Below are 25,970 nucleotides of genomic sequence, written 5' to 3'. Positions count from 1 at the left end.
TAATACGGGAAAATGCAAGGTTCTACATTTTGGAAGTAAAAATAAGCAGGCAACGTAATATTTAAATGGGACAAGACTTAGCCAAACACAGGAGGAAAGGGATTTGGGGGTAGTAATAGATAACAAGCTAAAGATGGGTGCGCAATGCAGGGCAGCAGCTTCAAAGGCTAATAAGATACTAGCATGTATTAAAAGAGGCATTGACTCAAGGGAGGAAAGCATAATTATGTCACTATATAAAGCCCTGGTAAGACCTCACCTTGAGTATGGAGTGCAGTTCTGGGGACCAATCGCAAAAAAAGATATTGCAGAACTAGAAAAAGTCCAGAGAAGGGCCACAAAGATAATAAGGGGATTGGAGAATTTAACCTATGAGGAGAGGCTAGCCAAACTGGGTCTGTTTTCTTTAGAAAAAAGGCGCTTAAGAGGTGACATGATTACTTTATATAAATATATTCAAGGCCCATATACAGAGATGGCAGAAGCTCTGTTTATTCCAAGAAAATTGTTTCTGACCAGAGGTCACAATTTAAGGTTGGAGGAAAGGAGATTTAATCTCCTGCAACGGAAACATTTTTTCACTGTAAGAGCAATAAAGTTGTGGAACTCATTACAAAAGGAGGTAGTGAATGCCAATACCCTAGATACATTTAAAAAATATTTGGATACATTTCTGTCTATAAACAAAATTCATGGATATGATTGCTAGTTTTAAATGGGTCACCTTTTAGTGGCATTATTTAATCTTAACTGGAGCTTTTTGTATATATTTTAGATTTGTATAGGTTGAACTCGATGGACTTTGGTCTTTATTCAACCTCATCTACTATGTTACTATGCTACTATGTAAATATGTGTATTGGTGTATATATTTGCATATATGTCTATATATATATATATATATATATATATATATATATATATATATATATATATATATGTGTGTGTGTGTGTGTGTGTGTGTGTGTGTGTGTGTGTGTGTAGTTATGTTTTTATATGTGTACACACATACATATACACTTTGGAGCCCTTTCCACTCAAATAACTTTAAACATGAAAATGTTTTATTCAATATTATTTATTATTTACAAAAACATTTATATATATATATATATATAAATCAAAAGAACAATTTCTTCTAAGTGAAGAACATTGGAATGTAAAATATGAATAACGCATTTTGGGTTGAGTTCATCTAATGCAGTGTTGGGTTAGCTCACAAGCAATAAGCGCTGCATAAAGTCTATGAAGAGATGAAGTTAACGTAGTTGCAACATCCAAAGTCCTAATTTTTGCGCACATTGAGGCCAATGTAACAAATGTCTTGCAGACCTGATCCGACAGTGCGAATCAGGTCCGCAAGACATCGCTGAATGCGGAGAGCAATACGCTCTCCGTATTCAGCATTGCATTAGCAGCTCACAAGAGCTGCTGGTGCAACGCTGCCCCCTGCAGGGGGTGTCAATCAACCTGATCATACTTGAATTCCGGCGATTCCTGTCCACCTGCTCAGAGCAGGCGACAGGGTTATGGAGCAGCGGTCTTTGTGACCACTGCTCCATAACTTGTGTTTCTGGCGAGTCTGAAGACTCGTCAGAAACACGGGCTGTCAAGCTCCATTCAGAGCTTGATAGATAGGCCCCATTGGGTGCACGCAAACTATTTACAGTACTTTCAGCCCGCTAACCCATTCACATTAAAAGATTACTTTGAGTGGCTTTACGCGCAAGCGAAAGCGCAAAATACCGCTCCACTTGTAATCTGGCCCTTTATGGGGAACAACATTTTTAGTTGAATGCCCTTTTTTGCAGGAGACTGTGCTTATTTAGCATGAGTATATCAAGTCCCATCTCACGGAAGGCAGGTCACACTTGTATTAATAGCAATTACATGTGTAATAATGACCAAAATAACAATTGAGCTTAAATATGATTCACTTCTTCATTTCAACTTCCTCATATATACTTTCCGAGCTTCTTCTACCTGCAAAAAAAAAAAAAAAGTAATGTGAGTGCCCAGTAATAATTTACGAAGTAGATACCAACTGGTTAGGAAGGAGCTTAAGTTTGGAGAGGTTAGTAGTTTCAGGAGTAATTTGCAGAAGTGCTTTTTAAAGTACCATTCCAACAATACATAAAATGTTTCATTATTTAAAGTGAAACAGTATTACAATATACTATCATTATTTAAAGTGAAACAGTATTACAATATACTATCATTATTTAAAGTGAAACAGTATTACAATATACTATCATTATTTAAAGTGAAACAGTATTACAATATACTATCATTATTTAAAGTGAAACAGTATTACAATATACTATCATTATTTAAAGTGAAACAGTATTACAATATACTATCATTATTTAAAGTGAAACCGTGTTACAATATACTATCATTATTTAAAGTGAAACAGTATTACAATATACTATCATTATTTAAAGTGAAACAGTATTACAATATACTATCATTATTTAAAGTGAAACAGTATTACAATATACTATCATTATTTAAAGTGAAACAGTATTACAATATACTATCATTATTTAAAGTGAAACAGTATTACAATATACTATCATTATTTAAAGTGAAACAGTATTACAATATACTATCATTATTTAAAGTGAAACAGTATTACAATATACTATCATTATTTAAAGTGAAACCGTGTTACAATATACTATCATTATTTAAAGTGAAACAGTATTACAATATACTATTATTATTTAAAGTGAAACAGTATTACAATATACTATCATTATTTATTTTACTTTATGTTGCTGTAAAACGCACCTGTAATTTGTTCTTGTTCTACTTTCTCCCAGGTAGGTCTGGGTTAATATTTTTGTATATGTAAGCATTTATTTATACTCTCCTCCCTCACCTTCTATGTTATCATTAGTTCTTTTAAAGTGGATTATCAGTTTTACAGACACTATCATGATAGGAAAAGTATTCCTTGCAATAGCAGTGGGCATACAAGGAATTTTAGGTGTGAATATTATTGTGCATATAGAAATATATATACGGTATTTATTTTTAGCTATAAGATTGAAATTAGAAAGGAATATATGTATGTTTGTTTAAATACAGATAAATAACTTATTTATAGTTAACTAAGCTGAACCAGTGCTAAACCACCTTAAAGGGAAAGTCTAGTCAGCATTAAACTAATTATGATTCAGATAGGGCATGAAATTGTCAACAACTTTCCAATTTACTTTTATCTTCAAATTTGCTTTGTTCTTTTGGTATTCTTAGTTGAAAGCTAAGCCTAGGTAGGCTCATATGCTAATTTCTAAGCCCTTGAATGCTGCCTCTTATTTGAATGCATTTTGACTGTTTTTAGAGCTAGAGGGTGTTAGTTCATGTGTGCCATATAGATAATATTGTGCTCACGTCCATGGAGTTACCTAAGAGTCAGCACTGATTGTCTAAAATGCAAGTCTGTCAAAAGAACTGAAATAAGGGGCAGTTTGCAGAGGCTTAGATACAAGGTAATCACAGAGGTAAAAAGTGCATTATTATAACAGTGTTGGTTATGCAAAACTGGGAATGGGTAATAAAGGGATTATCTATCTTTTTAAACAATAAACATTCTGGAGTAGACTGTCCCTTTAAGGGAAACAGAGTCAATGCTATATCTGTGTATTAGTTTGTGATTAGTTAGCAAGGGTTCTTTTGTACTGGGGACAGGAGAATCTAAGAAAAGATAGAAAATACAATATTCATTGTAAAATTTGTCTCATATATGAAGGTGTTTTATCATACAGGTAACAATTGTTTTATATCCCTTTAACACAATGGAATAAACTTCCTTTAGAGGTGGTAAAGACAAACACTTTGGGGGACTTAAAAATACCTTGGCTACGCATAAGGCTGCCCTACCAGCTAATTAATCTTACACTATATAGGATAGGTATGTTTCTTATCTGCAGATAATCTATGTCTTTTTAGAATCTCTCACCTTTGCTTTCACAGCACAGGACAACTGGCGCAATGGCTGATAGAACCAACACGCCAAGCCCAATTCTGATCAGGTTCTGAATTCTACTGTGTACCCCCTGTGGGTGACCTGTGAAATAAAAAACGTAAGATGGGGTAACTGCGGTTACATTGCAAAATCACTAGATGTGCAAATATTAGAAAGGGCATCTGGAGATGGTAGCCAACAGCACAGATTATCTGCCTCTCACCTTACTTCCTCAACCACATTCATGTTAAATCATAAACTCCTTCCTGTCGCAGGCCTTGATATTCAAAGGTTAGAGAGAAATGGTAATTCAGACTTCGCAGGGGCTGAACTCACTGAATGCTCAAAACAAAAAGGGCAAAACTCTCCAGTACTGTGAGATCTCTCTCATTTATGCATGTGAAGGAGAGACAAGCCCAGTGCAATATAGCAGAGAGTTGTGTTACAATTACACTTTGTGCTTGGTATTTAATATTAATATACTTTTCAGATTGGGTCCTTCAGTATTATTGCATTTAACCTTTGCACTTTCTCTTTTATATTTTAATATATTTAGATTTAGCTCTAGCAGTGATTTTACAAATTCTGATGTTTTGAAAGTTTATTTGTTACTTTAACAAATTAAGATAATTTTTTTATTTTTCTGAGTATCTTTCTTCTTTTTTTTATTGAAGTTCTTTATTAAATTAACATACAAAAAGAATGAGATAATAACAGTGAAAGAAATGCATTATACATTTAAATACAATGTTTAAAGTGTATAAAATATCACTCATCCATTTATAAGTACTGAGTTTAAATACATTACAGTTTTAGTTGTCACAGATCACATTATAAGTAACCGAATATGACCCCCTCTCTTTATCTTAAATTGACTATATGTGTGTACACCTCTGTATGCGCTTAATCTCGCCTAGCTTACATTTTTAAACCTTTATATATAGTTTTTGTATTGCCTCTTTCATTGTTTTAATCTATTGTTCCAATTTAAAAAAAAAAACCTGATAGTGTGTCATATTTCTCTGTTAGTATTTGTTGCCTTATTTCTTTCTTGAGTAGAGTAATAGTTTTTTTTTTCCTATCCATAGTTTTGTAATTGTCCTTCTTGATAGTAATATAGCCATTATTATAAATTACTTTCTCTCGGGTAGATTACGAGTTTTGCGTTATGAGTGAAAAAGCTGCGTTATGAGTTATAATGCTGCTTTTTCACTACCGCTGCTATTACGAGTCTTGTCAAAAAAAGCTGTACCGCACACTTTTTTGGCCGTAACGCAAATTAACTTACGCAATTTGCGTAAAGTCTTTTTTCAATGGGACTTCCATAGCGCCGATATTACAAGCTTTTTCTGGGAGGCCAAAAAGTGAGCGGTACAGCCTATCCCACAAGATTCGTAACGCAATCTAAAGTTAGTAGTTATGATTTTTATGCTACAAAGCTGTAGCATAAAACTCATAACTAAAGTGCTAAAAAGTACACTAACACCCATAAACTACCTATTAACGCCTAAACCGAGGCCCTCCCGCATTGCAAACACTAAAATAAAATTATTAACCCCTAATCTGCCGCTCCTGACATCGCCTCCACTATAATAAACATATTAACCCCTAAACCGCTGCACTCCCGCATCGCAAACACTAGTTAAATATTATTAACCCCTAATCTGCTGCCCCTAACATCACCGCCACCTACCTACATTTATTAACCCCTAATCTGCCGCTCCGGACATCGCCGCCACTATAAAAAACATATTAACCCCTAAACCGCCGCACTCCCGCATAGCAAACACTTTTTAAATATTATTAACCCCTAATCTGCCGTTCCTAACATCTCCGCCATCTACCTACATTTATTTACCCCTAATCTGCCGCCCCAACGTCGCTGCCACTATACTAAATGTATTAACCCCTAAACCTAAGTCTAACCCTAACACCCCCTAACTTAAATATAATTAAAATAAATCTAAATAAAACCTACTATCATTACCTAAATTATTCATATTAAAAACTAAATACTTACCTATAAAATAAACCCTAAGCTAGCTACAATATAACTAATAGTTACATTGTAGCTAGCTTAGGGTTATTTTTATTTTTCAGGCAAGTTTGTATATTTATTTTAACTAGGTAGAATAGTTACTAAATAGCTATTAACTATTTTCTAACTACCTAGCTAAAATAAATACAAATGTACCTGTAAAATAAAACCTAACCTGTCTTACACTAACACCTAACCTTACACTACAATTAAATAAATTACCTAAATTAAATACAATTACCTAAATTTAAAAAAACAAACACTAAATTACACAAAAGAAAAAAAGAAATTATCACATATTTAAACTAATTATACCTAATCTAATAGCCCTATCAAAAAAAAAAAAAAGTAGCTTAAACTAAACTACCAATAGCCCTTAAAAGGGCCTTTTGCGGGGCATTGCCCCAAATAAATCAGCTCTTTTACCTGTAAAAAAAATACAAACAACCCCCAACAATAAAACCCACCACCCACACAACCAACTCCCCAAATAAAATCCTAACTAAAAAAACCTAAGCTGCCCATTGCCCTGCAAAGGGCATTTGGATAGGCATTGCCCTTAAAAGTGCCCAAACCCTAATCTAAAAATAAAACCCACCAAATAAACCCTTAAAAAAACCTAACACTAACCCCAAAGATCCACTTACAGTTTTGAAGACCGGACATCCATCCTCAATGAAGCCGGGAGAAGTCTTCATCCAAGCCGGCAGAAGTGGTCCTCCAGATGGGCAGAAGTCTTCATCCAGATGCCATCTTCTATCTTCAGCCATCCGATGCGGAGTGGCTCCATCTTCAAGACATACAGCGTGGAGCATCCTCTTCCATCAAAGTCTTCTTCCAGAATGAAGGTTCCTTTAAATGATGACATCCAAGATGGCGTCCCTTGAATTCCGATTGGCTGATAGAATTCTATCAGCCAATCGGAATTAAAGGTGAAAAAATCCTATTGGCTGATGCAATCAGCCAATAGGATTGAGCTTCAATCCTATTGGCTGATCCAATCAACCAATATGATTGAGCTCACATGCTATTGGCTATTCCAATCAGCCAATAGAATGTGAGCTCAATCCTATTGGCTGATTGGATCAGCCAATAGGATTGAAGCTCAATCCTATTGGCTGATTGCATCAGCTAATATGATTTTTTCACCTTTAATTCCAATTAACTGATAGAATTCTATCAGCCAATCGGAATTCAAGGGACACCATCTTGGATGACGTAATTTAAAGGAACCTTCATTCTGGAAGAAGACTTCGATGGAAGAGGATGCTCCGTGCCGGATGTCTTGAAGATGGAGCCGCTCCGCGCCATATGGGTGAAGATAGAAGATGCCGTCTGGATGAAGACTTCTGCCGGCTTGGATGAAGACTTCTCCCGGCTTTGTTGAGGACTTCTTGCCGCTTGGATGAAGACTTCTCCCGGCTTTGTTGAGGATGGATGTCTGGTCTTCAAAACTGTAAGTGGATCTTCAGGGGTTAGTGTTAGGTTTTTTAAGTTTTTTTTGGGTGGGTTTTATTTTTAGATTAGGGTTTGGGCACTTGAAAAAGGGCAATGGGGAGCTTAGTTTTTTTTAGTTAGGATTTAATTTGCGGGGTTGGTTGTGTGGGTGGTGGGTTTTACTGTTGGGGGGTTGTTTGTATTTTTTTTTACAGGTAAAAGAGCTGATTTCTTTGGGGCATTGCCCCGCAAAAGGCCCTTTTAAGGGCTATTGGTTGTTTAGTTTAGGCTAGGTTTTTTTTGGGGGTGGGCTTTTTTATTTTGATAGGTCTATTAGATTAGGTGTGATTAGTTTAAATATCTGATCATTTCTTTTGTGTAACTTATTGTTTCTTTGTTTTTTTTTTGTAATTTAGGTAATTGTATTTAATTTAGGTAATTTATTTAATTGTAGTGTAAGGTTAGGTTTTATTTTACAGATAAATTTGTATATATTTTAGCTAGGTAGTTAGTAAATAGTTAATAACTATTTAGTAACTATTCTACCTAGTTAAAATAAATACAAACTTGCCTGTAAAATAAAAATAAACCCTAAGCTAGCTACAATGTAACTATTAGTTATATTGTAGCTAGCTTAGGGTTTATTTTATAGGTATTTAGTTTTAAATATGAATAAGTTAGGTAATGATAGCAGGTTTTATTTAGATTTATTTTAATTATATTTAAGTTAGGAGGTGTTAGGGTTAGACTTAGGTTTAGGGGTTAATAAATTTACTATAGTGGCGGCGACATTGGGGGCGGCAGATTAGGGGTTAATAAATGTAGGTAGGTGGCGGCGATGTTAGAGGCGGAAGATTAGGGGTTAATAAGTGTAAAATTAGGGGTGTTTAGACTCAGGGTTCATGTTAGGGTTTTAGGTGTAAACATAAATTTTGTTTCCCCATAGGAATCAATGGGGCTGCGTTACAGAGCTTTACACTGCTTTTTTGCAGGTGTTAGGCTTTTTTTTAGCCGGCTCTCCCCATTGATGTCTATGGGGAAATCGTGCACAAGCACGTACAACCAGCTCACTGCTGATTTAAGCAGCGCTGGTATTGGAGTGCAGTATGGAGCTTAATTTTGCACTATGCTCACTTTTTGCCTGCTAACGCCGGGTTTTTATAAACCTGTAATACCAGCGCTGTAGGGAAGTGAGCAGTGATAATAACGTGCAAGTTAGCACCACACCTCTTATAACGCAAAACTTGTAATCTAGCCGTCTGTTTTTTTAATTGGTTTAGGAATTTGTAGTAGGGACATATCTTGTTTAGTCAATTGGTAATTCAATTTGAGTATATGGGATAGCCAGAAAGAAATCTGTGCCCAGAATGTCGAATTTTTGGGCAATCCCAAAAATAATGGGAGAAATTTTGTGACATTAGGGAGCATTTTGGGCATGTAGGGGTACAATCCTTTTTCCATTTACTCCTATTTGTTGCTGTTAAATAGTCATTATGAATCAATCTAGTCTGAGATTCTCTCAACTCACTAGCCATTGTATTTTGTCTAACAGTTCTTATACTGTTACATATTTGCTCTACAATGATTTGTGTTTCCAAAATCTGTTGCCATTAATGTATTTTTTAAGATTTCCCTCTGTTGACTTTTCAATCATTTTATTGTAGATATTAGTAATCTTATATTGACCTTTTTTGTAGTTTTCACATAATTCTACAATTATATTATTTGTATTGATATCTGGGGCATCTCTACATAATTTTTAATATATGATTCGATCTGAATATAGTGAAAATAGTTTTTAATTTTTGCATCATATTTATTATAGATCTCTTGGGGCGAGTATATGTTATTATTATGGTATTTGCATAGATCTCCTACTCTATTTATTCCATATTTGTTCCAGTTCCTAATGGGATAATTGTTTCCCATTGGAAATTTCGGATTCCCCATTATTGGGATGTAACGGGAAAATTTATGATTTATATTAAGGAGTTTATTTATACCTTTCCACATTTTAAGACAATCACGAAATACTATATGATTTTTTTATATTTTGGGGAATCTCTCCTATACCAGCATGAGGCAGATAAGATATTGCCATAGGATAGATCAGTTGTTTTTCTAGTTTCATGTTAGTATATTTTTCCACGCCTGTTATCCATTCCAGATTATATCTGGTTAATGCTGCCCAGTTATAGTACTTTATATTTGGAAGGCCCCATCCTGTTTTATTTACTGGCATTTGTAATTTAAATATACTAATCCTTGATTTGTTCTGTTTCCAGACAAAAATCCTAATTGTTCAATAATTTGAGATCTTTGTTGTGAATTCTTAATGGTAACGTGTATAGGGTAAAGTAGTCTGGGTAAAATAGACATTATGATTAAATGGACCCTGCACATCAGATTGAGATTATGGCCCATATTTATCAAGCTCCGTACGGAGCTTGAAGGGCCGTGTTTCTGCCGAGTCTTCAGACCGCTGCTCCATAACCTGTCCGCCTGCTCTGAGCATGCGGACAGACATCGCCGGAAATCAACCCGATCGAGTACGATAGGGTTTATTGACACCCCCTGTGAGCTGCTGGTGCAATGCTGAATACGGAGGGCGTATTGCTCTCCGTATTCAGCGAGGTCTGGCGGACCTGATCCGCACTGTCGGATCAGGTCCGCCAGTCCTTGATAAACAGAGGCCTTAGATTCTTTAAGATCTTTTACTATGTTCATTAATGTGGGAAAGTTTATATCATATATAATATGAGGGTTATTGGATATTTTTATACCCAGATAGGGCATATAGTCTTTTACTTCTTCAAATTCATATTTTTGACTATGTTTATTCTTGAATAACCACAAAATTTGAGATTTTTTCCTATCCATTTTATATCCTGATATTGTACCGAAAAGGGCAATCATTTCTAAGATCTTATATATATATATATATATATATATATATATATATATATATATATTTATCTGGATCAAGAGGAGTAAGTCATCTGCAAATAATGTCATCTGTATATATGTTTTCTCGAGCTGAATCCCTGGTGAGCATTTCTTTAGTAGGTGTATCAATGGTTCTAATGCTAAATTAAAAAGAAACGGGGAAAGAGGACAACCCTGTTGTGTTCCTCTACATAATTTAATTGGGGATGATATACACCCGTTAATAGACAAATATGCATCTGTAGGGGTATAGACTGCCTTAATATAGTCAAGGAAGTTGCCCTTTATATTTACTTTGTCCATAGAATAGAATAAATGATTCCATTCTATCCTATCGAAGGCCTTCTTGGCATCCACTGTGAGAAGGAAGGCCTCCGATATCTTGCTTGTCTTTAAGCCAAATTTTTTCAATAGCATGTAAAATATTTCTAATGTGATTAACCAATGTCATGCCTGTCATAAAGCCAACCTGTTCTTCAGAAATAATGGACGATAGTATAGTATTCAATCTGCCAAAATTTTCATTAGAAATGTTATAATCAACATTTGTCAGTGATATTGGTCTATATGACCTAGGTTGTAGTTGATCTTTACCTGGCTTTAGTATAACCCCCATATTTAATATTTTAAATGAGGGTGACCTTTTTTTCTTTTCCTTGTATATATCTCGGAATACTAAATGTAGGGGGTCTATTATCTTATGTATCATCGCCTTGTAGTACTGTGCCGGGAGCCCGTCTGGACCAGATGCTTTAGATAACAGAATTTATGCTTACCTTATAAATTACTTTCTCCAACGGTGTGTCCGGTCCATGGCGTCATCCTTACTTGTGGGAATATCTCTTCCCCAACAGGAAATGGCAAAGAGTCCCAGCAAAGCTGGCTATATAGTCCCTCCTAGGCTCCGCCCACCCCAGTCATTCGACCGACAGACAGGAGGTAAAATATAGGAGAAACCATATGGTACCATGGTGACTGTAGTTAGAGAAAATAATTCATCAGACCTGATTAAAAAACCAGGGCGGGCCGTGGACCGGACACACCATTGGAGAAAGTAATTTATCAGGTAAGCATAAATTCTGTTTTCTCCAACATTGGTGTGTCCAGTCCACGGCGTCATCCTTACTTGTGGGAACCAATACCAAAGCTTTAGGACACGGATGAAGGGAGGGAGCAAATCAGGTTACCTAAACGGAAGGCACCACGGCTTGCAAAACCTTTCTCCCAAAAATAGCCTCCGAAGAAGCAAAAGTATCAAATTTGTAAAATTTGGCAAAAGTGTGCAGTGAAGACCAAGTCGCTGCCTTACATATCTGATACACAGAAGCCTCGTTCTTGAAGGCCCATGTGGAAGCCACAGCCCTAGTGGAGTGAGCTGTGATTCTTTCAGGAGGCTGCCATCCGGCAGTCTCATAAGCCAATCGGATGATGCTTTTAAGCCAAAAAGAAAGAGAGGTAGAAGTCGCTTTTTGACCTCTCCTTTTACCAGAATAGACGACAAACAGAGAAGATGTTTGTCTGAAATCTTTTGTAGCTTCTAAATAGAATTTTAGAGCACGGACTACGTCCAAATTGTGTAACAAACGTTCCTTCTTTGAAACTGGATTCGGACACAAAGAAGGTACAACTATCTCCTATCAACTATTTTTGTTAGAAACAACCTTTGGAAGAAAACCAGGCTTAGTACGCAAAACCACCTTATCTGCATGGAACACCAGATAGGGTGGAGAACACTGCAGAGCAGATAACTCTGAAACTCTTCTAGCAGAAGAAATAGCAACCAAAAACAAAACTTCCAAGATAACAACTTAATATCTATGGAATGTAGAGGTTCAAACGGAACCCCTTGAAGAACTGAAAGGACTAGATTTAAACTCCAGGGAGGAGTCAAAGGTCTGTAAACAGGCTTGATCCTAACCAGAGCCTGAACAAATGCTTGAACATCTGGCATAGCTGCCAGTCGTTTTTGTAGTAAGACAGATAAAGCAGAAATCTGTCCCTTTAGAGAACTCGCAGATAATCCTTTATCCAAACCTTCTTGCAGAAAGGAAAGAATCTTAGGAATTTTTATCTTATTCCATGGGAATCCCTTGGATTCACACCAGCAGATATATCTTTTCCATATTTTATGGTAAATCTTTCTAGTTACCGGTTTTCTGGCCTGAACCAGAGTATCTATCACAGAATCTGAAAACCCACGCTTTGATAGAATCAAGCGTTCAATCTCCAAGCCGTCAGCTGGAGGGAGACCAGATTTGGATGTTCGAATGGACCCTGAACAAGAAGGTCCTGTCTCAAAGGTAGTTTCCATGGTGGAATCGATGACATATCCACCAGGTCTGCATACCAAGTCCTGCGTGGCCACGCAGGAGCTATCAAAATCACTGAGGCCCTCTCCTGTTTGATCCTGGCTAACAGCCTGGGAATGAGAGGAAACGGTGGAAACGCATAAGCTAGGTTGAAGGACCAAGGCGCTACTAGTGCATCTACTAGAGTCGCCTTGGGATCCCTGGATCTGGACCCGTAGCAAGGAACCTTGAAGTTCTGACGAAACGCCATCAAATCCATGTCTGGAATGCCCCATAATTGAGTCAACTGGGCAAAAATCTCCGGGTGGAGTTCCCACTCCCCCGGATGGAATGTCTGACGACTCAGATAATCCGCTTCCCAGTTTTCCACACCTGGGATATGGATCGCAGATAGATGGCAGGAGTGATTCTCCGCCCATTGTATTATTTTGGTCACTTCTTTCATCGCCAGGGAACTCCTTGTTCCCCCCTGATGATTGATATACGCAACAGTCGTCATGTTGTCTGATTGGAATCTTATGAATCTGGCCTTTGCAAGCTGAGGCCAAGCCCTGAGAGCATTGAATATCGCTCTTAGTTCCAGAATGTTTATCGGGAGAAGAGACTCTTCCCGAGACCATAGTCCCTGAGCTTTCAGGGATTCCCAGACCGCACCCCAGCCCACTAGACTGGCGTCGGTCGTGACAATGACCCACTCTGGTCTGCGGAAGCTCATTCCCTGGGATAGGTGGTCCAGGGATATCCACCAACGGAGTGAATCTCTGGTCTTCTGATCTACTTGAATCACTGGAGACAAGTCTGTATAGTCCCCATTCCACTGTTTCAGCATGCACAGTTGTAATGGTCTTAGATGAATTTGCGCAAAAGGAACTATGTCCATTGCTGCAACCATCCTGCAAACATGACAGGTTTCTTCACTTGCGGCAAATGCAAAGGTTGTAACTACACCAGAAGAACACACAAAACATTTGACTCCACAGTTACGGGAAAAAAATTTGAAATAAAAGAATTCATTACTTGCAAAAGTAAAAATGTGATATATTTGTTGCAATGTGGCTGCAAAATCCAGTATTTAGGACAAACGTCCAGATTTTTAAAAGCAAGAATCATGGAACATCAAAATAAAATAGAAAAGAATCATGATGACCACGGAGTGCCGCTACACTGCAACAATTGTGAACATTTCACAAAAGAATCCTTTCTATGGATAGGAATTGAGAAGGTTGAACTTCATTGGAGGGGTGGTAATCTGGAAAAACAACTAGACCAAAGAGAATTAAAATGGATACATACACTTAGAACATATGCCCAATGGGGTCTAAATAAGGACACAAAAATTGCTGCCTTTGTCTAAAAAACTCTTAACATAGGAAAGGGGGGACAAAATAAATGATAAATTCAAAAGATGAAAATATGGGGCCTAAATAAATCAGTAACATTTTTTGTTCCTGTTGAGGTGAATACGATTATAAGGACACACACAGAAAAAAAAAAAAAGAAAAAAAAGGGGGTAAAATAAATATGTATTTATACAGACAGTTCATGTCATATCATCACACTTAATGTTTATATATACACATATTGTACAAAAGAATATAATTCTCACACTTAATTTCAAGAAATTATATGCAACACACAAGTCGCTGAGTCAATATCTAACATTCAATAAATATAGAAGTCTATTTATAATATGAATGTTTAATTATGAAAAGTATCTATTCCAACTTGTAATATACTTCTAAGTGGCAATTTATTCTACCTCCTCTAAATATTTGGATAAGCAGAATTCATATAAGAAACTTTGTATCTGTGAATAACACTTATGTCTTTTTATTTTGAGAAAATCAGAAACTGTTTTTCATTGGACATTCGATAACATGTGATACCCACTGACATATCAGACCTGAATGGGAACCTAAAATAGAGAACTACCTGAAAGGGAACTACAAAACATCACTATACCAGAAACTGAATTTCATTGGACAACCTATAACATGTGATCTTCACTGACATACCGGACCTGAAAGGGAACTTGAAACAGAAAACTACCTGAAAGGGAACTACAAAACCGGCAAAAATGATGATATCTACAGAAATTTTATATTTTAAAACAAACTTATAGTTTCTAATATAATTAATATTGTTTTTTATGTTTTTTTAGATGTTTATTTTAAATTTACAATTGAAATTTTGAATCGGGTGTAAACCTGCTCTCCTCCAATGGGGAAGCAGGTAGCGTAACTGACATGTATTTAAAGGCCGCCTGTGCAGCGGAAAGGTATGCTTTGGTTTGTAAAGCACTTTTATTGCTCTTGAGAAAGACGGCTGGGACCGTTGAAACGCTTTTGCGTTGAGCCAAATAAAGACAAACTTTTTTACTGAATCTGTGATATTGTCTTTTCATATTGGGAAGGAGCCGGTAACCTGCAATATACACTGTGAGTAGATATTCACCTTTGTATGGTGTATTGTCTGATATTTCAGCACCACTATTTTGCACCTAGACTTATACAACTGAGGAAGGAAAGGAAAGGAAGATACCAACGACTGATACAAGCTGAACCAGCGCCTCCAGCTAGCACACCTGATATATTCACACAGACCTTGGGAGAGACTGTGGGACGGCTGCGGTTCACCAGAAGGGGAAAGTATTAATACATATTATACACCTGTTTGCATGTAAACCATCAACCCTACTACTTCCATGCACTGAGCTATGGAAGGACGTGGAACAGAAAGAAGAACTTGACAAGCGCTTAGAAGTTTTGACTTTCTGACATCTGTCAGAAAAATCCTCATTTCTAAGGAATCTATTATTGTTCCCAAGAAGGGAACTCTTGTTGACGGAGACAGAGAACTTTTTTCTATGTTCACCTTCCATCCGTGAGATCTGAGAAAGGCCAGAACGATGTCTGTATGAGCCTTTGCTTTTGAAAGGGACGACGCTTGTATTAGAATGTCGTCCAAGTATGGTACTACTGCAATGCCCCTCGGTCTTAGAACCGCTAGAAGGGACCCGAGTACCTTTGTGAAAATCCTTGGAGCAGTGGCTAATCCGAATGGGAGGGCCACAAACTGGTAATGTTTGTCCAGAAAGGCGAACCTTAGGAACTGATGATGTCCTTTGTGGATAGGAATATGTAGGTACGCATCCTTTAGATCCACGGTAGTCATAAATTGACCTTCCTGGATAGTGGGTAGAATCGTTCGAATGGTTTCCATTTTGAACGATGGTACCCTGAGAAATTTGTTTAAGATCTTTAAATCCAGAATTGGTCTGAAGGTTCCCTCTTTTTTGGGAACTACGAACAGATTTGAGTAAAATCCCATTCCTTGTTCCGTCATTGGAACTGGGTGTATCACTCCCATCTTTAACAGGTCTTCTACACAATGTAAGAACGCCTGTCTCTTTATTTGGTTTGAGGATAAGTGAGACATGTGGAACCTTCCCCTTGGGGGTAGTTCCTTGAATTCCAGAAGATAACCCTGAGAAACTATTTCTAGCATCCAGGGATCCTGAACATCTCTTGCCCAAGCCTGAGCAAAGAGAGAGAGAGTCTGCCCCCCACTAGATCCGGACCCGGATCGGGGGCTACTCCTTCATGCTGTTTTGTTAGCGGTAGCAGGCTTCTTGGTCTGCTTACCCTTGTTCCAGCCTTGCATCGGTTTCCAGGCTGGTTTGGACTGTGAGGCATTACCCTCTTGCTTAGAGGATGCAGAATTAGAGGCCGGTCCATTCCTGAAATTACAAAAGGAACGAAAATTAGACTTATTCTTGGCCTTGAAAGGCCTATCTTGTGGGAGGGCGTGGCCCTTTCCCCCAGTGATGTCTGAGATAATCTCTTTCAATTCTGGTCCAAAGAGAGTTTTACCCTTGAAGGGGATGTTAAGCAATTTTGTCTTGGATGATACATCCGCTGACCAAGACTTTAGCCAAAGCGCTCTGCGCGCCACAATTGCAAACCCTGAATTTTTCGCTGCTAATCTAGCTAATTGCAAAGCGGCATCTAAAATAAAAGAGTTAGCCAACTTAAGTGCGTGAACTCTGTCCATAACCTCCTCATATGGAGTCTCTCTACTGAGCGACTTTTCTAGTTCCTTGAACCAGAACCACGCTGCTGTAGTGACAGGAACAATGCACGAAATGGGTTGTAGAAGGTAACCTTGCTGTACAAAAATCTTTTTAAGCAAACCTTCCAATTTTTTTCTTTGAAAGCACAACTATCCTCCATAGAAATAGTAGTGCGCTTGTTTAGAGTAGAAACTGCCCCCTCGACCTTAGGGACTGTCTGCCATAAGTCCTTTCTGGGGTCGACCATAGGAAATAATTTCTTAAATATAGGAGGGGGAACAAAAGGTATGCCGGGCTTCTCCCACTCCTTATTCACTATGTCCGCCACACGCTTGGGTATAGGAAAAGCGTCGGGGTGCACCGGAACCTCTAGGAACTTGTCCATCTTGCATAATTTTTCTGGAATGACCAAGTTGTCACAATCATCCAGAGTAGATAACACCTCCTTAAGCAGTGCGCGGAGATGTTCTAATTTAAATTTAAATGTCACAACATCAGGTTCAGCCTGTTGAGAAATTTTTCCGGAATCTGAAATTTCCCCATCTGACAAAACCTCCCTCATGGCCCCTTCAGATTGGTGTGAGGGTATGACAGAACAATTATCATCAGCGCCCTCCTGCTCTTCTGTGTTTAAAACAGAGCAATTGCGCTTTCTCTGATATGCAGGCATTTTGGATAAAATATTTGCTATGGAGTTATCCATTACAGCCGTCAATTGTTGCATGGTAATAAGCATTGGCGCGCTAGAAGGACTAGGGGCCTCCTGCGTGGGCAAAACTGGTGTAGACGCAGAAGGAGATGATGTAGAACCATGTCTACTCCCTTCATCTGAGGAATCATCTTGGGCAATTTCATTATCTGTGGCAGTACTGTCCTTACTTTGTTTGGACGCTATGGCACAATTATCACACAATTTTGAAGGGGGAGACACATTGGCTTTCATACATATAGAACATAGCTTATCTGAAGGCACAGACATGTTAAACAGGCTTAAATTTGTCAATAAAGCACAAAAACCGTTTTAAAACAAAACCGTTACTGTCTCTTTAAATTTTAAACAGAGCACACTTTATTACTGAATATGTGAAAAAATATGAAGGAATTGTTCAAAATGTACCAAAATTTCACCACAGTGTCTTAAAGCATTAAACGTATTGCACACCAATTTTCAGAGCTTTAACCCTTAAAATAACGAAACCGGAGCCGGTTACAGATTTAACCCCTATACAGTCCCAGCTACAGCCTTTGCTGTGACTTTACCAAGCCCAGAGGGGAATACGATACCAAATGACGCCTTCTAGGAACTTTTCCAACTACTTTCGGGTCCTCACACATGCATCTGCATGTCTTGCTCTCAAAAAACAACTGCGCAGTAATGGCGCGAAAATGAGGCTCAGCCTACAACTGGGAAGGCCCTTCCTGACTGGAAAAGGTGTCTAACATAGTGCCTGACGTTAAAAACGTTCCCCAAGTTTATAAGTGTGAATTATCAGCATAAACATGTATAAAATGTCCAAATAAAGCAATCGATTTAGCCCATAAAAGTGTCTACCAGTTTTATAGCCCATATTAAGCCCTTTATTCTGTTTGAGACTAAGAAAATGGCTTACCGGTCCCCATGAGGGGAAATGACAGCCTTCCAGCATTACATAGTCTTGTTAGAAATATGGCTAGTCATACCTTAAGCAGAAAAGTCTGCTAACTGTTTCCCCCAACTGAAGTTACTTCATCTCAACAGTCCTATGTGGAAACAGCAATCGATTTTAGTTACTGTCTGCTAAAATCATCTTCCTCTCACAAACAGAAATCTTCATCTTTTTCTGTTTCAAAGTAAATAGTACATACCAGCACTATTTTAAAATAACAAACTCTTGATAGTAGAATAAAAAAACTACAACTAAACACCACATACTCTTAACCATCTCCGTGGAGATGTTGCCTGTGCAACGGCAAAGAGAATGACTGGGGTGGGCGGAGCCTAGGAGGGACTATATGGCCAGCTTTGCTGGGACTCTTTGCCATTTCCTGTTGGGGAAGAGATATTCCCACAAGTAAGGATGACGCCGTGGACCGGACACACCAATGTTGGAGAAAATGGTAATTTTGAATAACTTTGAGAATCTATTGTTTTTCTATCTTTTTATTGAGTAATCTATCCTGCTCCTCAGTTATTTGTGGGAGGTTAATTTTATTCCATATGAGCTGTTGATTCTCTATAATAGTTTCCTGTGTTACATATAATTTTTGATAATATTTCATAAAACATTTGGTTATATTATTTGTGTCTTTATATATATACACTCTTGATCTTTAATTGCATAGATATGGTTGAGCGACTTGTTCTATTTCCCCATTAGATTTTTTTTAAGCTCTTCTTGTGATCTATTAAATAGGATTAGATCTCTTTCTTTTTTAAAAGCTAAATATTTATTCTTATTTTGATTTGTTGGTTCCCTTCTATAGTCTAAATACGCTTGTTCAACTTGATTATTAATTTTGAACTCCTCCTCCCGTTTCTTTTTCTTACTATAGTGCAAATATGAGATAATTTCAGCTTTAAGTACTAACTTAGATGTGCCCCAGTATGATTGTGGTTTATCTCTGTGCTGCATATTATTAACCCTATAGTCCTCCCACTTTTTTTCTAAGAATTTAGTCCACGTTTTAGATTTGAGTAAATTTTTAGGATATATGAAATTATTCACATTACAATAGTTTTTAGTACCTTTTAAGGATAGTAGTATGGGTGCATGGTCTGAAACATTGAACTGTAATATTTTAATGTCTTTTTATGTCTTCCACCAGTATATTCAGCTCAAATTAGGTAAGACAGTAGTCTATCCTTGACATAGTATTATTAGACTGTGATGTGTGTGTATAATCAAGACAATCCAGATTTTTTTTACGCCAAATATGTTCTATTCCCATATTAGCACATAATGAGTGAATAATCATTTTTTCCTAGTTCTGTCTAGATTTGTTTTTCCGCTCCACTTGGGTTGTATTTCTATCAATCAATGGATTGGGGGTCACATTAAAGTCTCCAAGTAATATAATTTTATTTTGATTGTGTCTTTGTAATCATTTTTGTAATTTAGTCCAGAATTTAATATCTTGTTGATTTGGGCTGTAGCATAGCATATATTTCTGTTTATTTAGTGTTATATCCAAAATTATTATTCTACCCTGTGTATCTATGTGTGAGTTCTCAGTTTTGTATTCCAGTCCCATATGAAATAATATGACTACTCCTCGGGATGAGCTATTGGGGTAGATTTACCAATGTCTGTCCAACATGACACGCTGTAGCGTATCATGTCCGACAGACATTGCTGATTGAAGACAGTATACGCTGTCGGCATTTATCATTACACAAGCAGTTCACCGGCCCCCTACAAATTCGCCACTGGCAGGGGGTGTCAATCAGCCCGATCATATAGGATCGGGCTGATTGAAGACCGCAGCCTCAGAGGCAGCGGACAAGTTATGGAGCAGCGGAAACAGGGGCATCAAGCTCCATACGGCCCTAATAGAATGAGCTGTAATCATCTTAGGAGACTGCTAGCCAGCAGTCTCATACGCCAACCGAATAAAACCTCTCAACCAGAAGAAAAATAAGTTGCAGTAGCTTTCTGACCTTTACATTCCCCAGAGAAACAAACAAACAGGGCAGAAGACTGACAACATTCCTTAATCGCCTGTAATTAAAACTTAAAGGGACACTGAACCCACATTTTTTCTTTCGTGATTCAGATAGAGCAGCAATTTTAAGCAACTTTCTAATTTACTCCTATTATCATTTTTTCTTCATTCTCTTGCTATCTTTATTTGCAAAAGAAGGCACCTTAGCTTTTTTTGGGTTCAGAACTCTGGATAGCACTTTTTTATTGGTGGATTAATTTATCCACCAATCAGCAAGGACAACCCAGGTTGTTCACCAAAAATGGGCCGGCATCTAAACATAGATTCTTGCATTTCAAATAAAGATACCAAGAGAATGAAGAAAATTTGATAATAGGAGTAAATTATAAAGTTGCTTAAAATGTCATGCTCTATCTGAATCACGGATGAAAAAAATTGGGTTCAGTGTCCCTTTAAGCACGCCCAACATCCAAGTTGAGCAACAACGTTCTTTATGAGAAGAAGGATGAGGACATAGAGAAGGAATCACAATTTCCTGATTAACATATATGTCCGGGTCCACTATAGAAAGGAACCTAACATAGAACGAAGAACCGCCTTATCGACAAGAAAGAGAAGATAAGGCGAATCACACTGCAAGGATGAGAATTCCGAAACTCTCCGAGCAGAAAAGATAGCAGTAAGAAACAAAACCTTCCAAGATAACAAATTAATATCTATGGAAAGCAATGGCTCAAACAGAGTCTGCTGTAAAACTTTAAGAACAAAGTTAAAGCTCCAAGGAAGAGCAACAGACTTAAACACCGGCCTGATTTTGATCAAGGCCTGACAAAAGGATAGCACATCTGGCATGTCCGCCAGATGCTAAAGAATGCAGAAATCTGACCCTTCAGGGTACTGACTAATAAACCCTTCTCCAGACCTTCCTGGAGAAAGACAAAATCCTAGGAATCCTGATTCTACTCCAAGAGTAGCCCTTGGATTCACACCAATAAAGAGATATACCCCATAACTTATGGGAAATCCTTCTAGTAAAAGGCTTACAAGCCTGAATCATGGTCTCAAAATCAGAGAAACGAAAGAATGGGCCCTGAATTAGAAGGTCCCTCTACAGGAACAACCACCAAGGTGGAAGATATACATCCCCGCAACGTCAGTATCCAGGTCCTGCGAGACTACGCAGGAACTATTAAAAATACTGAAGCCCACACCTATGTGATACAAACAAAGACTTGTGTAAGGAGAGCAAACTGAGGAACAGGGATGTCAGACTGAAAACCCAAGAACTATCAGGGATTTTACCATAGCAGTCTGCTGATCTGTAGACCTTTAAACATAACAAGGAAATCTGACACACTGCAATCTCCAGCACCCCTCAATTGAGGGTTAACCTGGAGAACACCTCTGGGAGAAACATCTACTCCCCGGAATGAACTGCCTCTCAAGAAGTCCGCTCCCGGCATCCACTCCTGGAAAGCGAATAGTGGCTAGACAACAAATGTGAGCGTCCACCCACCGAACAATGCACACCAATCATGGCTAAGGAACTCCAGGTTCCTCCCAGATGGTTGATGTAAACCAACTCCAAGATGGTTATGGAATAGCAGACTCCTCCCAAGTCCATAGTCACCAACCTAACAGGCTGGCGTCCGTGCTCATAATTACTCAGGAAGGTCTCCTGAAGCATGTGTCCCAAGGCAGATTCTCCTGCGAAAACCACTGCATGAAAGATTCTCATGTCGACATCTATCCTCCAAGACAGAATGACATGATCCCCGTTCCACTATCTGAGCATGCATAACAGCAAACTCTTAGATGGGATTGAGCAAGGGATGATGTCCAAAGAAGCAACCATCAGTAAATGGACATCCACCAGCAGCTGGACCATAACCAACAATATTTGAGTTGCAAAGCCACAAAGCTAGCCGCTAGGCTACATTGGCTGCTTTTCATACATTGAGCCACTGAAGGGCCAAACAGTAGAGTGCAGAAAGACACAAAGGAAAGAATCCTTGATTTGTCTGACCTCTGACAAAAATATTGACAGAGATAGGAAAGTAATATGGTCCCTAAGAAAACAACCCCTGTAGCTGTAACAAGGGAACCCATTTTCAGATTCACTTCCCATCTGTGGGAATGAAGAACAGACAACAAGATCTATGTATGAGATTATGCTTATTGAAAAGATGATGCCTGAACCATTGTGTTGTCCAGGAATGGTACCACAGGAATACCCCGAAACCTGATCACTGCCAAGATAGCCCCCTCTTGGAGCAGTGTCAAGGCCAAAGGGAAGAGCCACAAACTGAAAGTGTTTGACAGAAAGGCAAAACTCAGGCACTTAAAAATACACGTCCTCCAGGTCTATGGTCACCATGAACCGACCCTCTTGGACCAAGAAATAATGAAACCACTGGTTCCCATTTGAAGGATGTTACCCTGAGAAAACTTGTTGAGATACGGTAGATTTATCAAAGGACAAAAAATGCCCTCTTTTTCAGGAACCACGAACAGGAACAAAGAGAATTCTAGACCCTGGTTTATCCCGGATAGGGGGCCAACTCTTTTAAGTCTATTCATCTTTCCTTTGATAGAAAAGACCCTTTTCTACCGTAGAATCAGAAATATTCCTGTCAGATCAGGACCAAAAAAGGTCTTACCCTTGTAAGGAAGCGTCAAAAGCTTGGCCTTAAAGGAAAAATCCACTGACCATGGATATAGCCACAACGCCTCGAGGGCTATAATATGGTCCCTAAGACTACCGGCGAATCCACTTGGCACATGTGATGCCATTGAGGCTTGAGACGTTGAAGGGGAAAGCTGTGGCCATGTCTGAACAGCATCATCCTAGGAGACATGAGGCTCAAAGTACAACAAGCTATTCCTACATTCAATAGCTTTGGCTAATATATGGCAAATCATATAAAAATGGCGTGGGACATAAATCCATAATACACATGAACAAAAACTTGTTCCAAGTAAAATAAACACTGTCTATTTGGGGGTCCATCCGATAAAAATCGTCGCCCGCAAAAGCCGGCGATGCCAATATTTGCGCGGGTTTGGTATCACATATACGGCGTAACCTAGAAGTTACGCGCGTATATTTCTGCCGTCGCCCGTAGTTTTTTGGGCCATAGGCAGGTATACCAAACCCGCGCAGTTTGGTATCCAATATGCAGCGTAAGGACTTACGTGGCGAAAATGGAGAAAACTTACTCCATTTTCACCTCGCCACAAAAAGCAGCCGTAAGAAGCCTTACGCTGACTATTGGAGCCCCGTAACTCCCTAAACTGGCTGCTAAAATAAACCTAACACCTAACGCATGTGCAATGTCTATCTCCCTGTCAACCGCAATCTTCTAAAATAAACCTAACACCTAACGCATGCGCAATGTCTATCTCCCTGTCAACCGCGATCTGCTAAAATAAACCTAACACCTAACGCATGCGCAATGTCTATCTACCTGTCAACCGCGATCCCCCCCCCCCGAAATCCCTAATAAAGTTATTAACCCCTAAACCGCCGCTCCCGGACCCCGCCGCCATCTACATAAACTAACCCCCTACTGTGAGCCCCTAAAACCGCCGCCATCTACCTTATCTATCCCCTAATTAGAACCCCTTACACCGCTGTCATCTACCTTATCTATCCCCTAATCTGACCCCTTACACCGCCGCCACCTATATAAAAATTATTAACCCCTAATCTAATCCCCCTATACCGCCGCCAGCTATATTAATATTATTAACCCCTAATGTAAGCCCCTTACACCGCCGCCATCTCTATTAAAATGATTAACCCCTTATTTAATCTACCTACCCCGCCGTCAGCTATGTTATCTATATTAACCCTAAGTATATTATAGTTAATATAGGTATTACATTATATATATTAACTATATTAACCCTAATTATATTAGGGTTAATATAGTTAATATAGTTACTATAGTATTTATATTAACTATATTAACTCTATCTAACCCTAACACCCCTAACTAAATTTATATTAAATTAATCTAATTCATTTATAAACTAAAATATTCCTATTTAAATTGAAATACTTACCTATAAAATAAACCCTAAGATAGCTACAATATAATTAATAATTACATTGTAGCTATGTTAGGGTTAATATTTATTTTACAGGTAAATTGTTAATTATTTTAACTAGGTATAATATCTATTAAATAGTTATTAACTATTTAATATCTACCTAGTTAAAATAATTACCCAATTACCTGTAAAATAAATCCTAACCTAAGTTACAAATACACCTACACTATCAATAAATTAAATAAACTACAAACATCTATCTAAAAATACAATTAAATTAACTAAACTAAATTACAAAAAAAAACAAACACTAAATTACAAAAAATAAAAAAAGATTACAAGATTTTTAAGCTAATTACACCTATTCTAAGCCCCCTAATAAAATAATAAACCCCCAAAATAAAAAAAATTCCCTGCCCTATTCTAAATTAAACAAATTTCAAAGCTCTTTACCTTACCAGCCCTTAAAAGGGCCTTTTGTGGGGCATGCCCCAAAGAATTCAGCTCTTTTGCATACAAATACAATACCCCCCCCATTACAACCCACCACCCACATACCCCTATTCTAAAACCACCCAAACCCCCCTTAAAAAAGCCTAACACTACCCCCCCTGAAGATCTCCCTACCTTGTCTTCACCACACCGGGCCGAACTCCTGATCCGATCCGGGCGATGTCTTCCTCCAAGCGGCAAAGAAGAATTCTTCCTCCGGCGATGTCTTCCTCCAAGCGGCAAAGAAGAATTCTTCCTCCGGCGACGTCTTCCTCCAAGCGGCAGCAAAGTCTTCATTCTTCCGGCGGCATCTTCAATCTTCTTTCTTCGCTCCGCCGCCGCGGAGCATCCATCCCGGACGACTACTGAACTTGGAATGAGGTACCTTTAAATGACGTCATCCAAGATGGCGTCCGCCGAATTCCGATTGGCTGATAGGATTCTATCAGCCAATCGGAATTAAGTTAGAAATATCTGATTGGCTGATTGAATCAGCCAATCAGATTCAAGTTCAATCCGATTGGCTGATCCAATCAGCCAATCAGATTGAGCTCGCATTCTATTGGCTGTTCCGATCAGCCAATAGAATGCGAGCTCAATCTGATTGATATTAATGATTGATAATGTAATTATTAATTATATTGTAGCTATCTTAGGGTTTATTTTATAGGTAAGTATTTAGATTTAAATAGGAATATTTTAGTTTATAAATGAATTAGATTAATTTAATATAAATTTAGTTAGGGGTGTTAGGGTTAGATAGAGTTAATATAGTTAATATAAATACTATAGTAACTATATTAACTATATTAACCCTAATATAATTAGGGTTAATATAGTTAATATATATAATGTAATACCTATATTAACTATAATATACTTAGGGTTAATATAGATAACATAGCTGGCGGCGGGGTAGGTAGATTAAATAAGGGGTTAATCATTTTAATAGAGATGGCGGCGGTGTAAGGGGCTTACATTAGGGGTTAATAATTTTAATATAGA

At 38.0% G+C, this 25,970-nt stretch overlaps 1 protein-coding gene across 1 annotated transcript in view; it reads right to left on the bottom strand.

The window, feature by feature from the left end:
• Positions 1–1,933: 1,933 nt before the first annotated feature.
• LOC128636392 (natural cytotoxicity triggering receptor 3) overlaps positions 1,934–25,970 on the bottom strand; it is an 83,922-nt gene continuing 59,885 nt past the window's right edge. The window contains exons 3-4 of the mRNA XM_053689412.1: positions 3,968–4,075; positions 1,934–1,983 (exon numbers count right to left, since the gene is read on the bottom strand). Of these exons, the coding sequence (XP_053545387.1) occupies positions 1,934–1,983; positions 3,968–4,075 (158 nt within the window). The remainder of the gene's footprint in view (positions 1,984–3,967; positions 4,076–25,970) is intronic.

This window comes from Bombina bombina, chromosome 7, assembly GCF_027579735.1.
Source record: "Bombina bombina isolate aBomBom1 chromosome 7, aBomBom1.pri, whole genome shotgun sequence".
In the NCBI taxonomy this organism is placed as follows: Eukaryota; Metazoa; Chordata; class Amphibia; order Anura; family Bombinatoridae; genus Bombina; species Bombina bombina.
The sequence above is the reverse complement of the archived record's forward strand: the minus strand, read 5'-3'. Positions and strand labels throughout refer to the sequence as shown.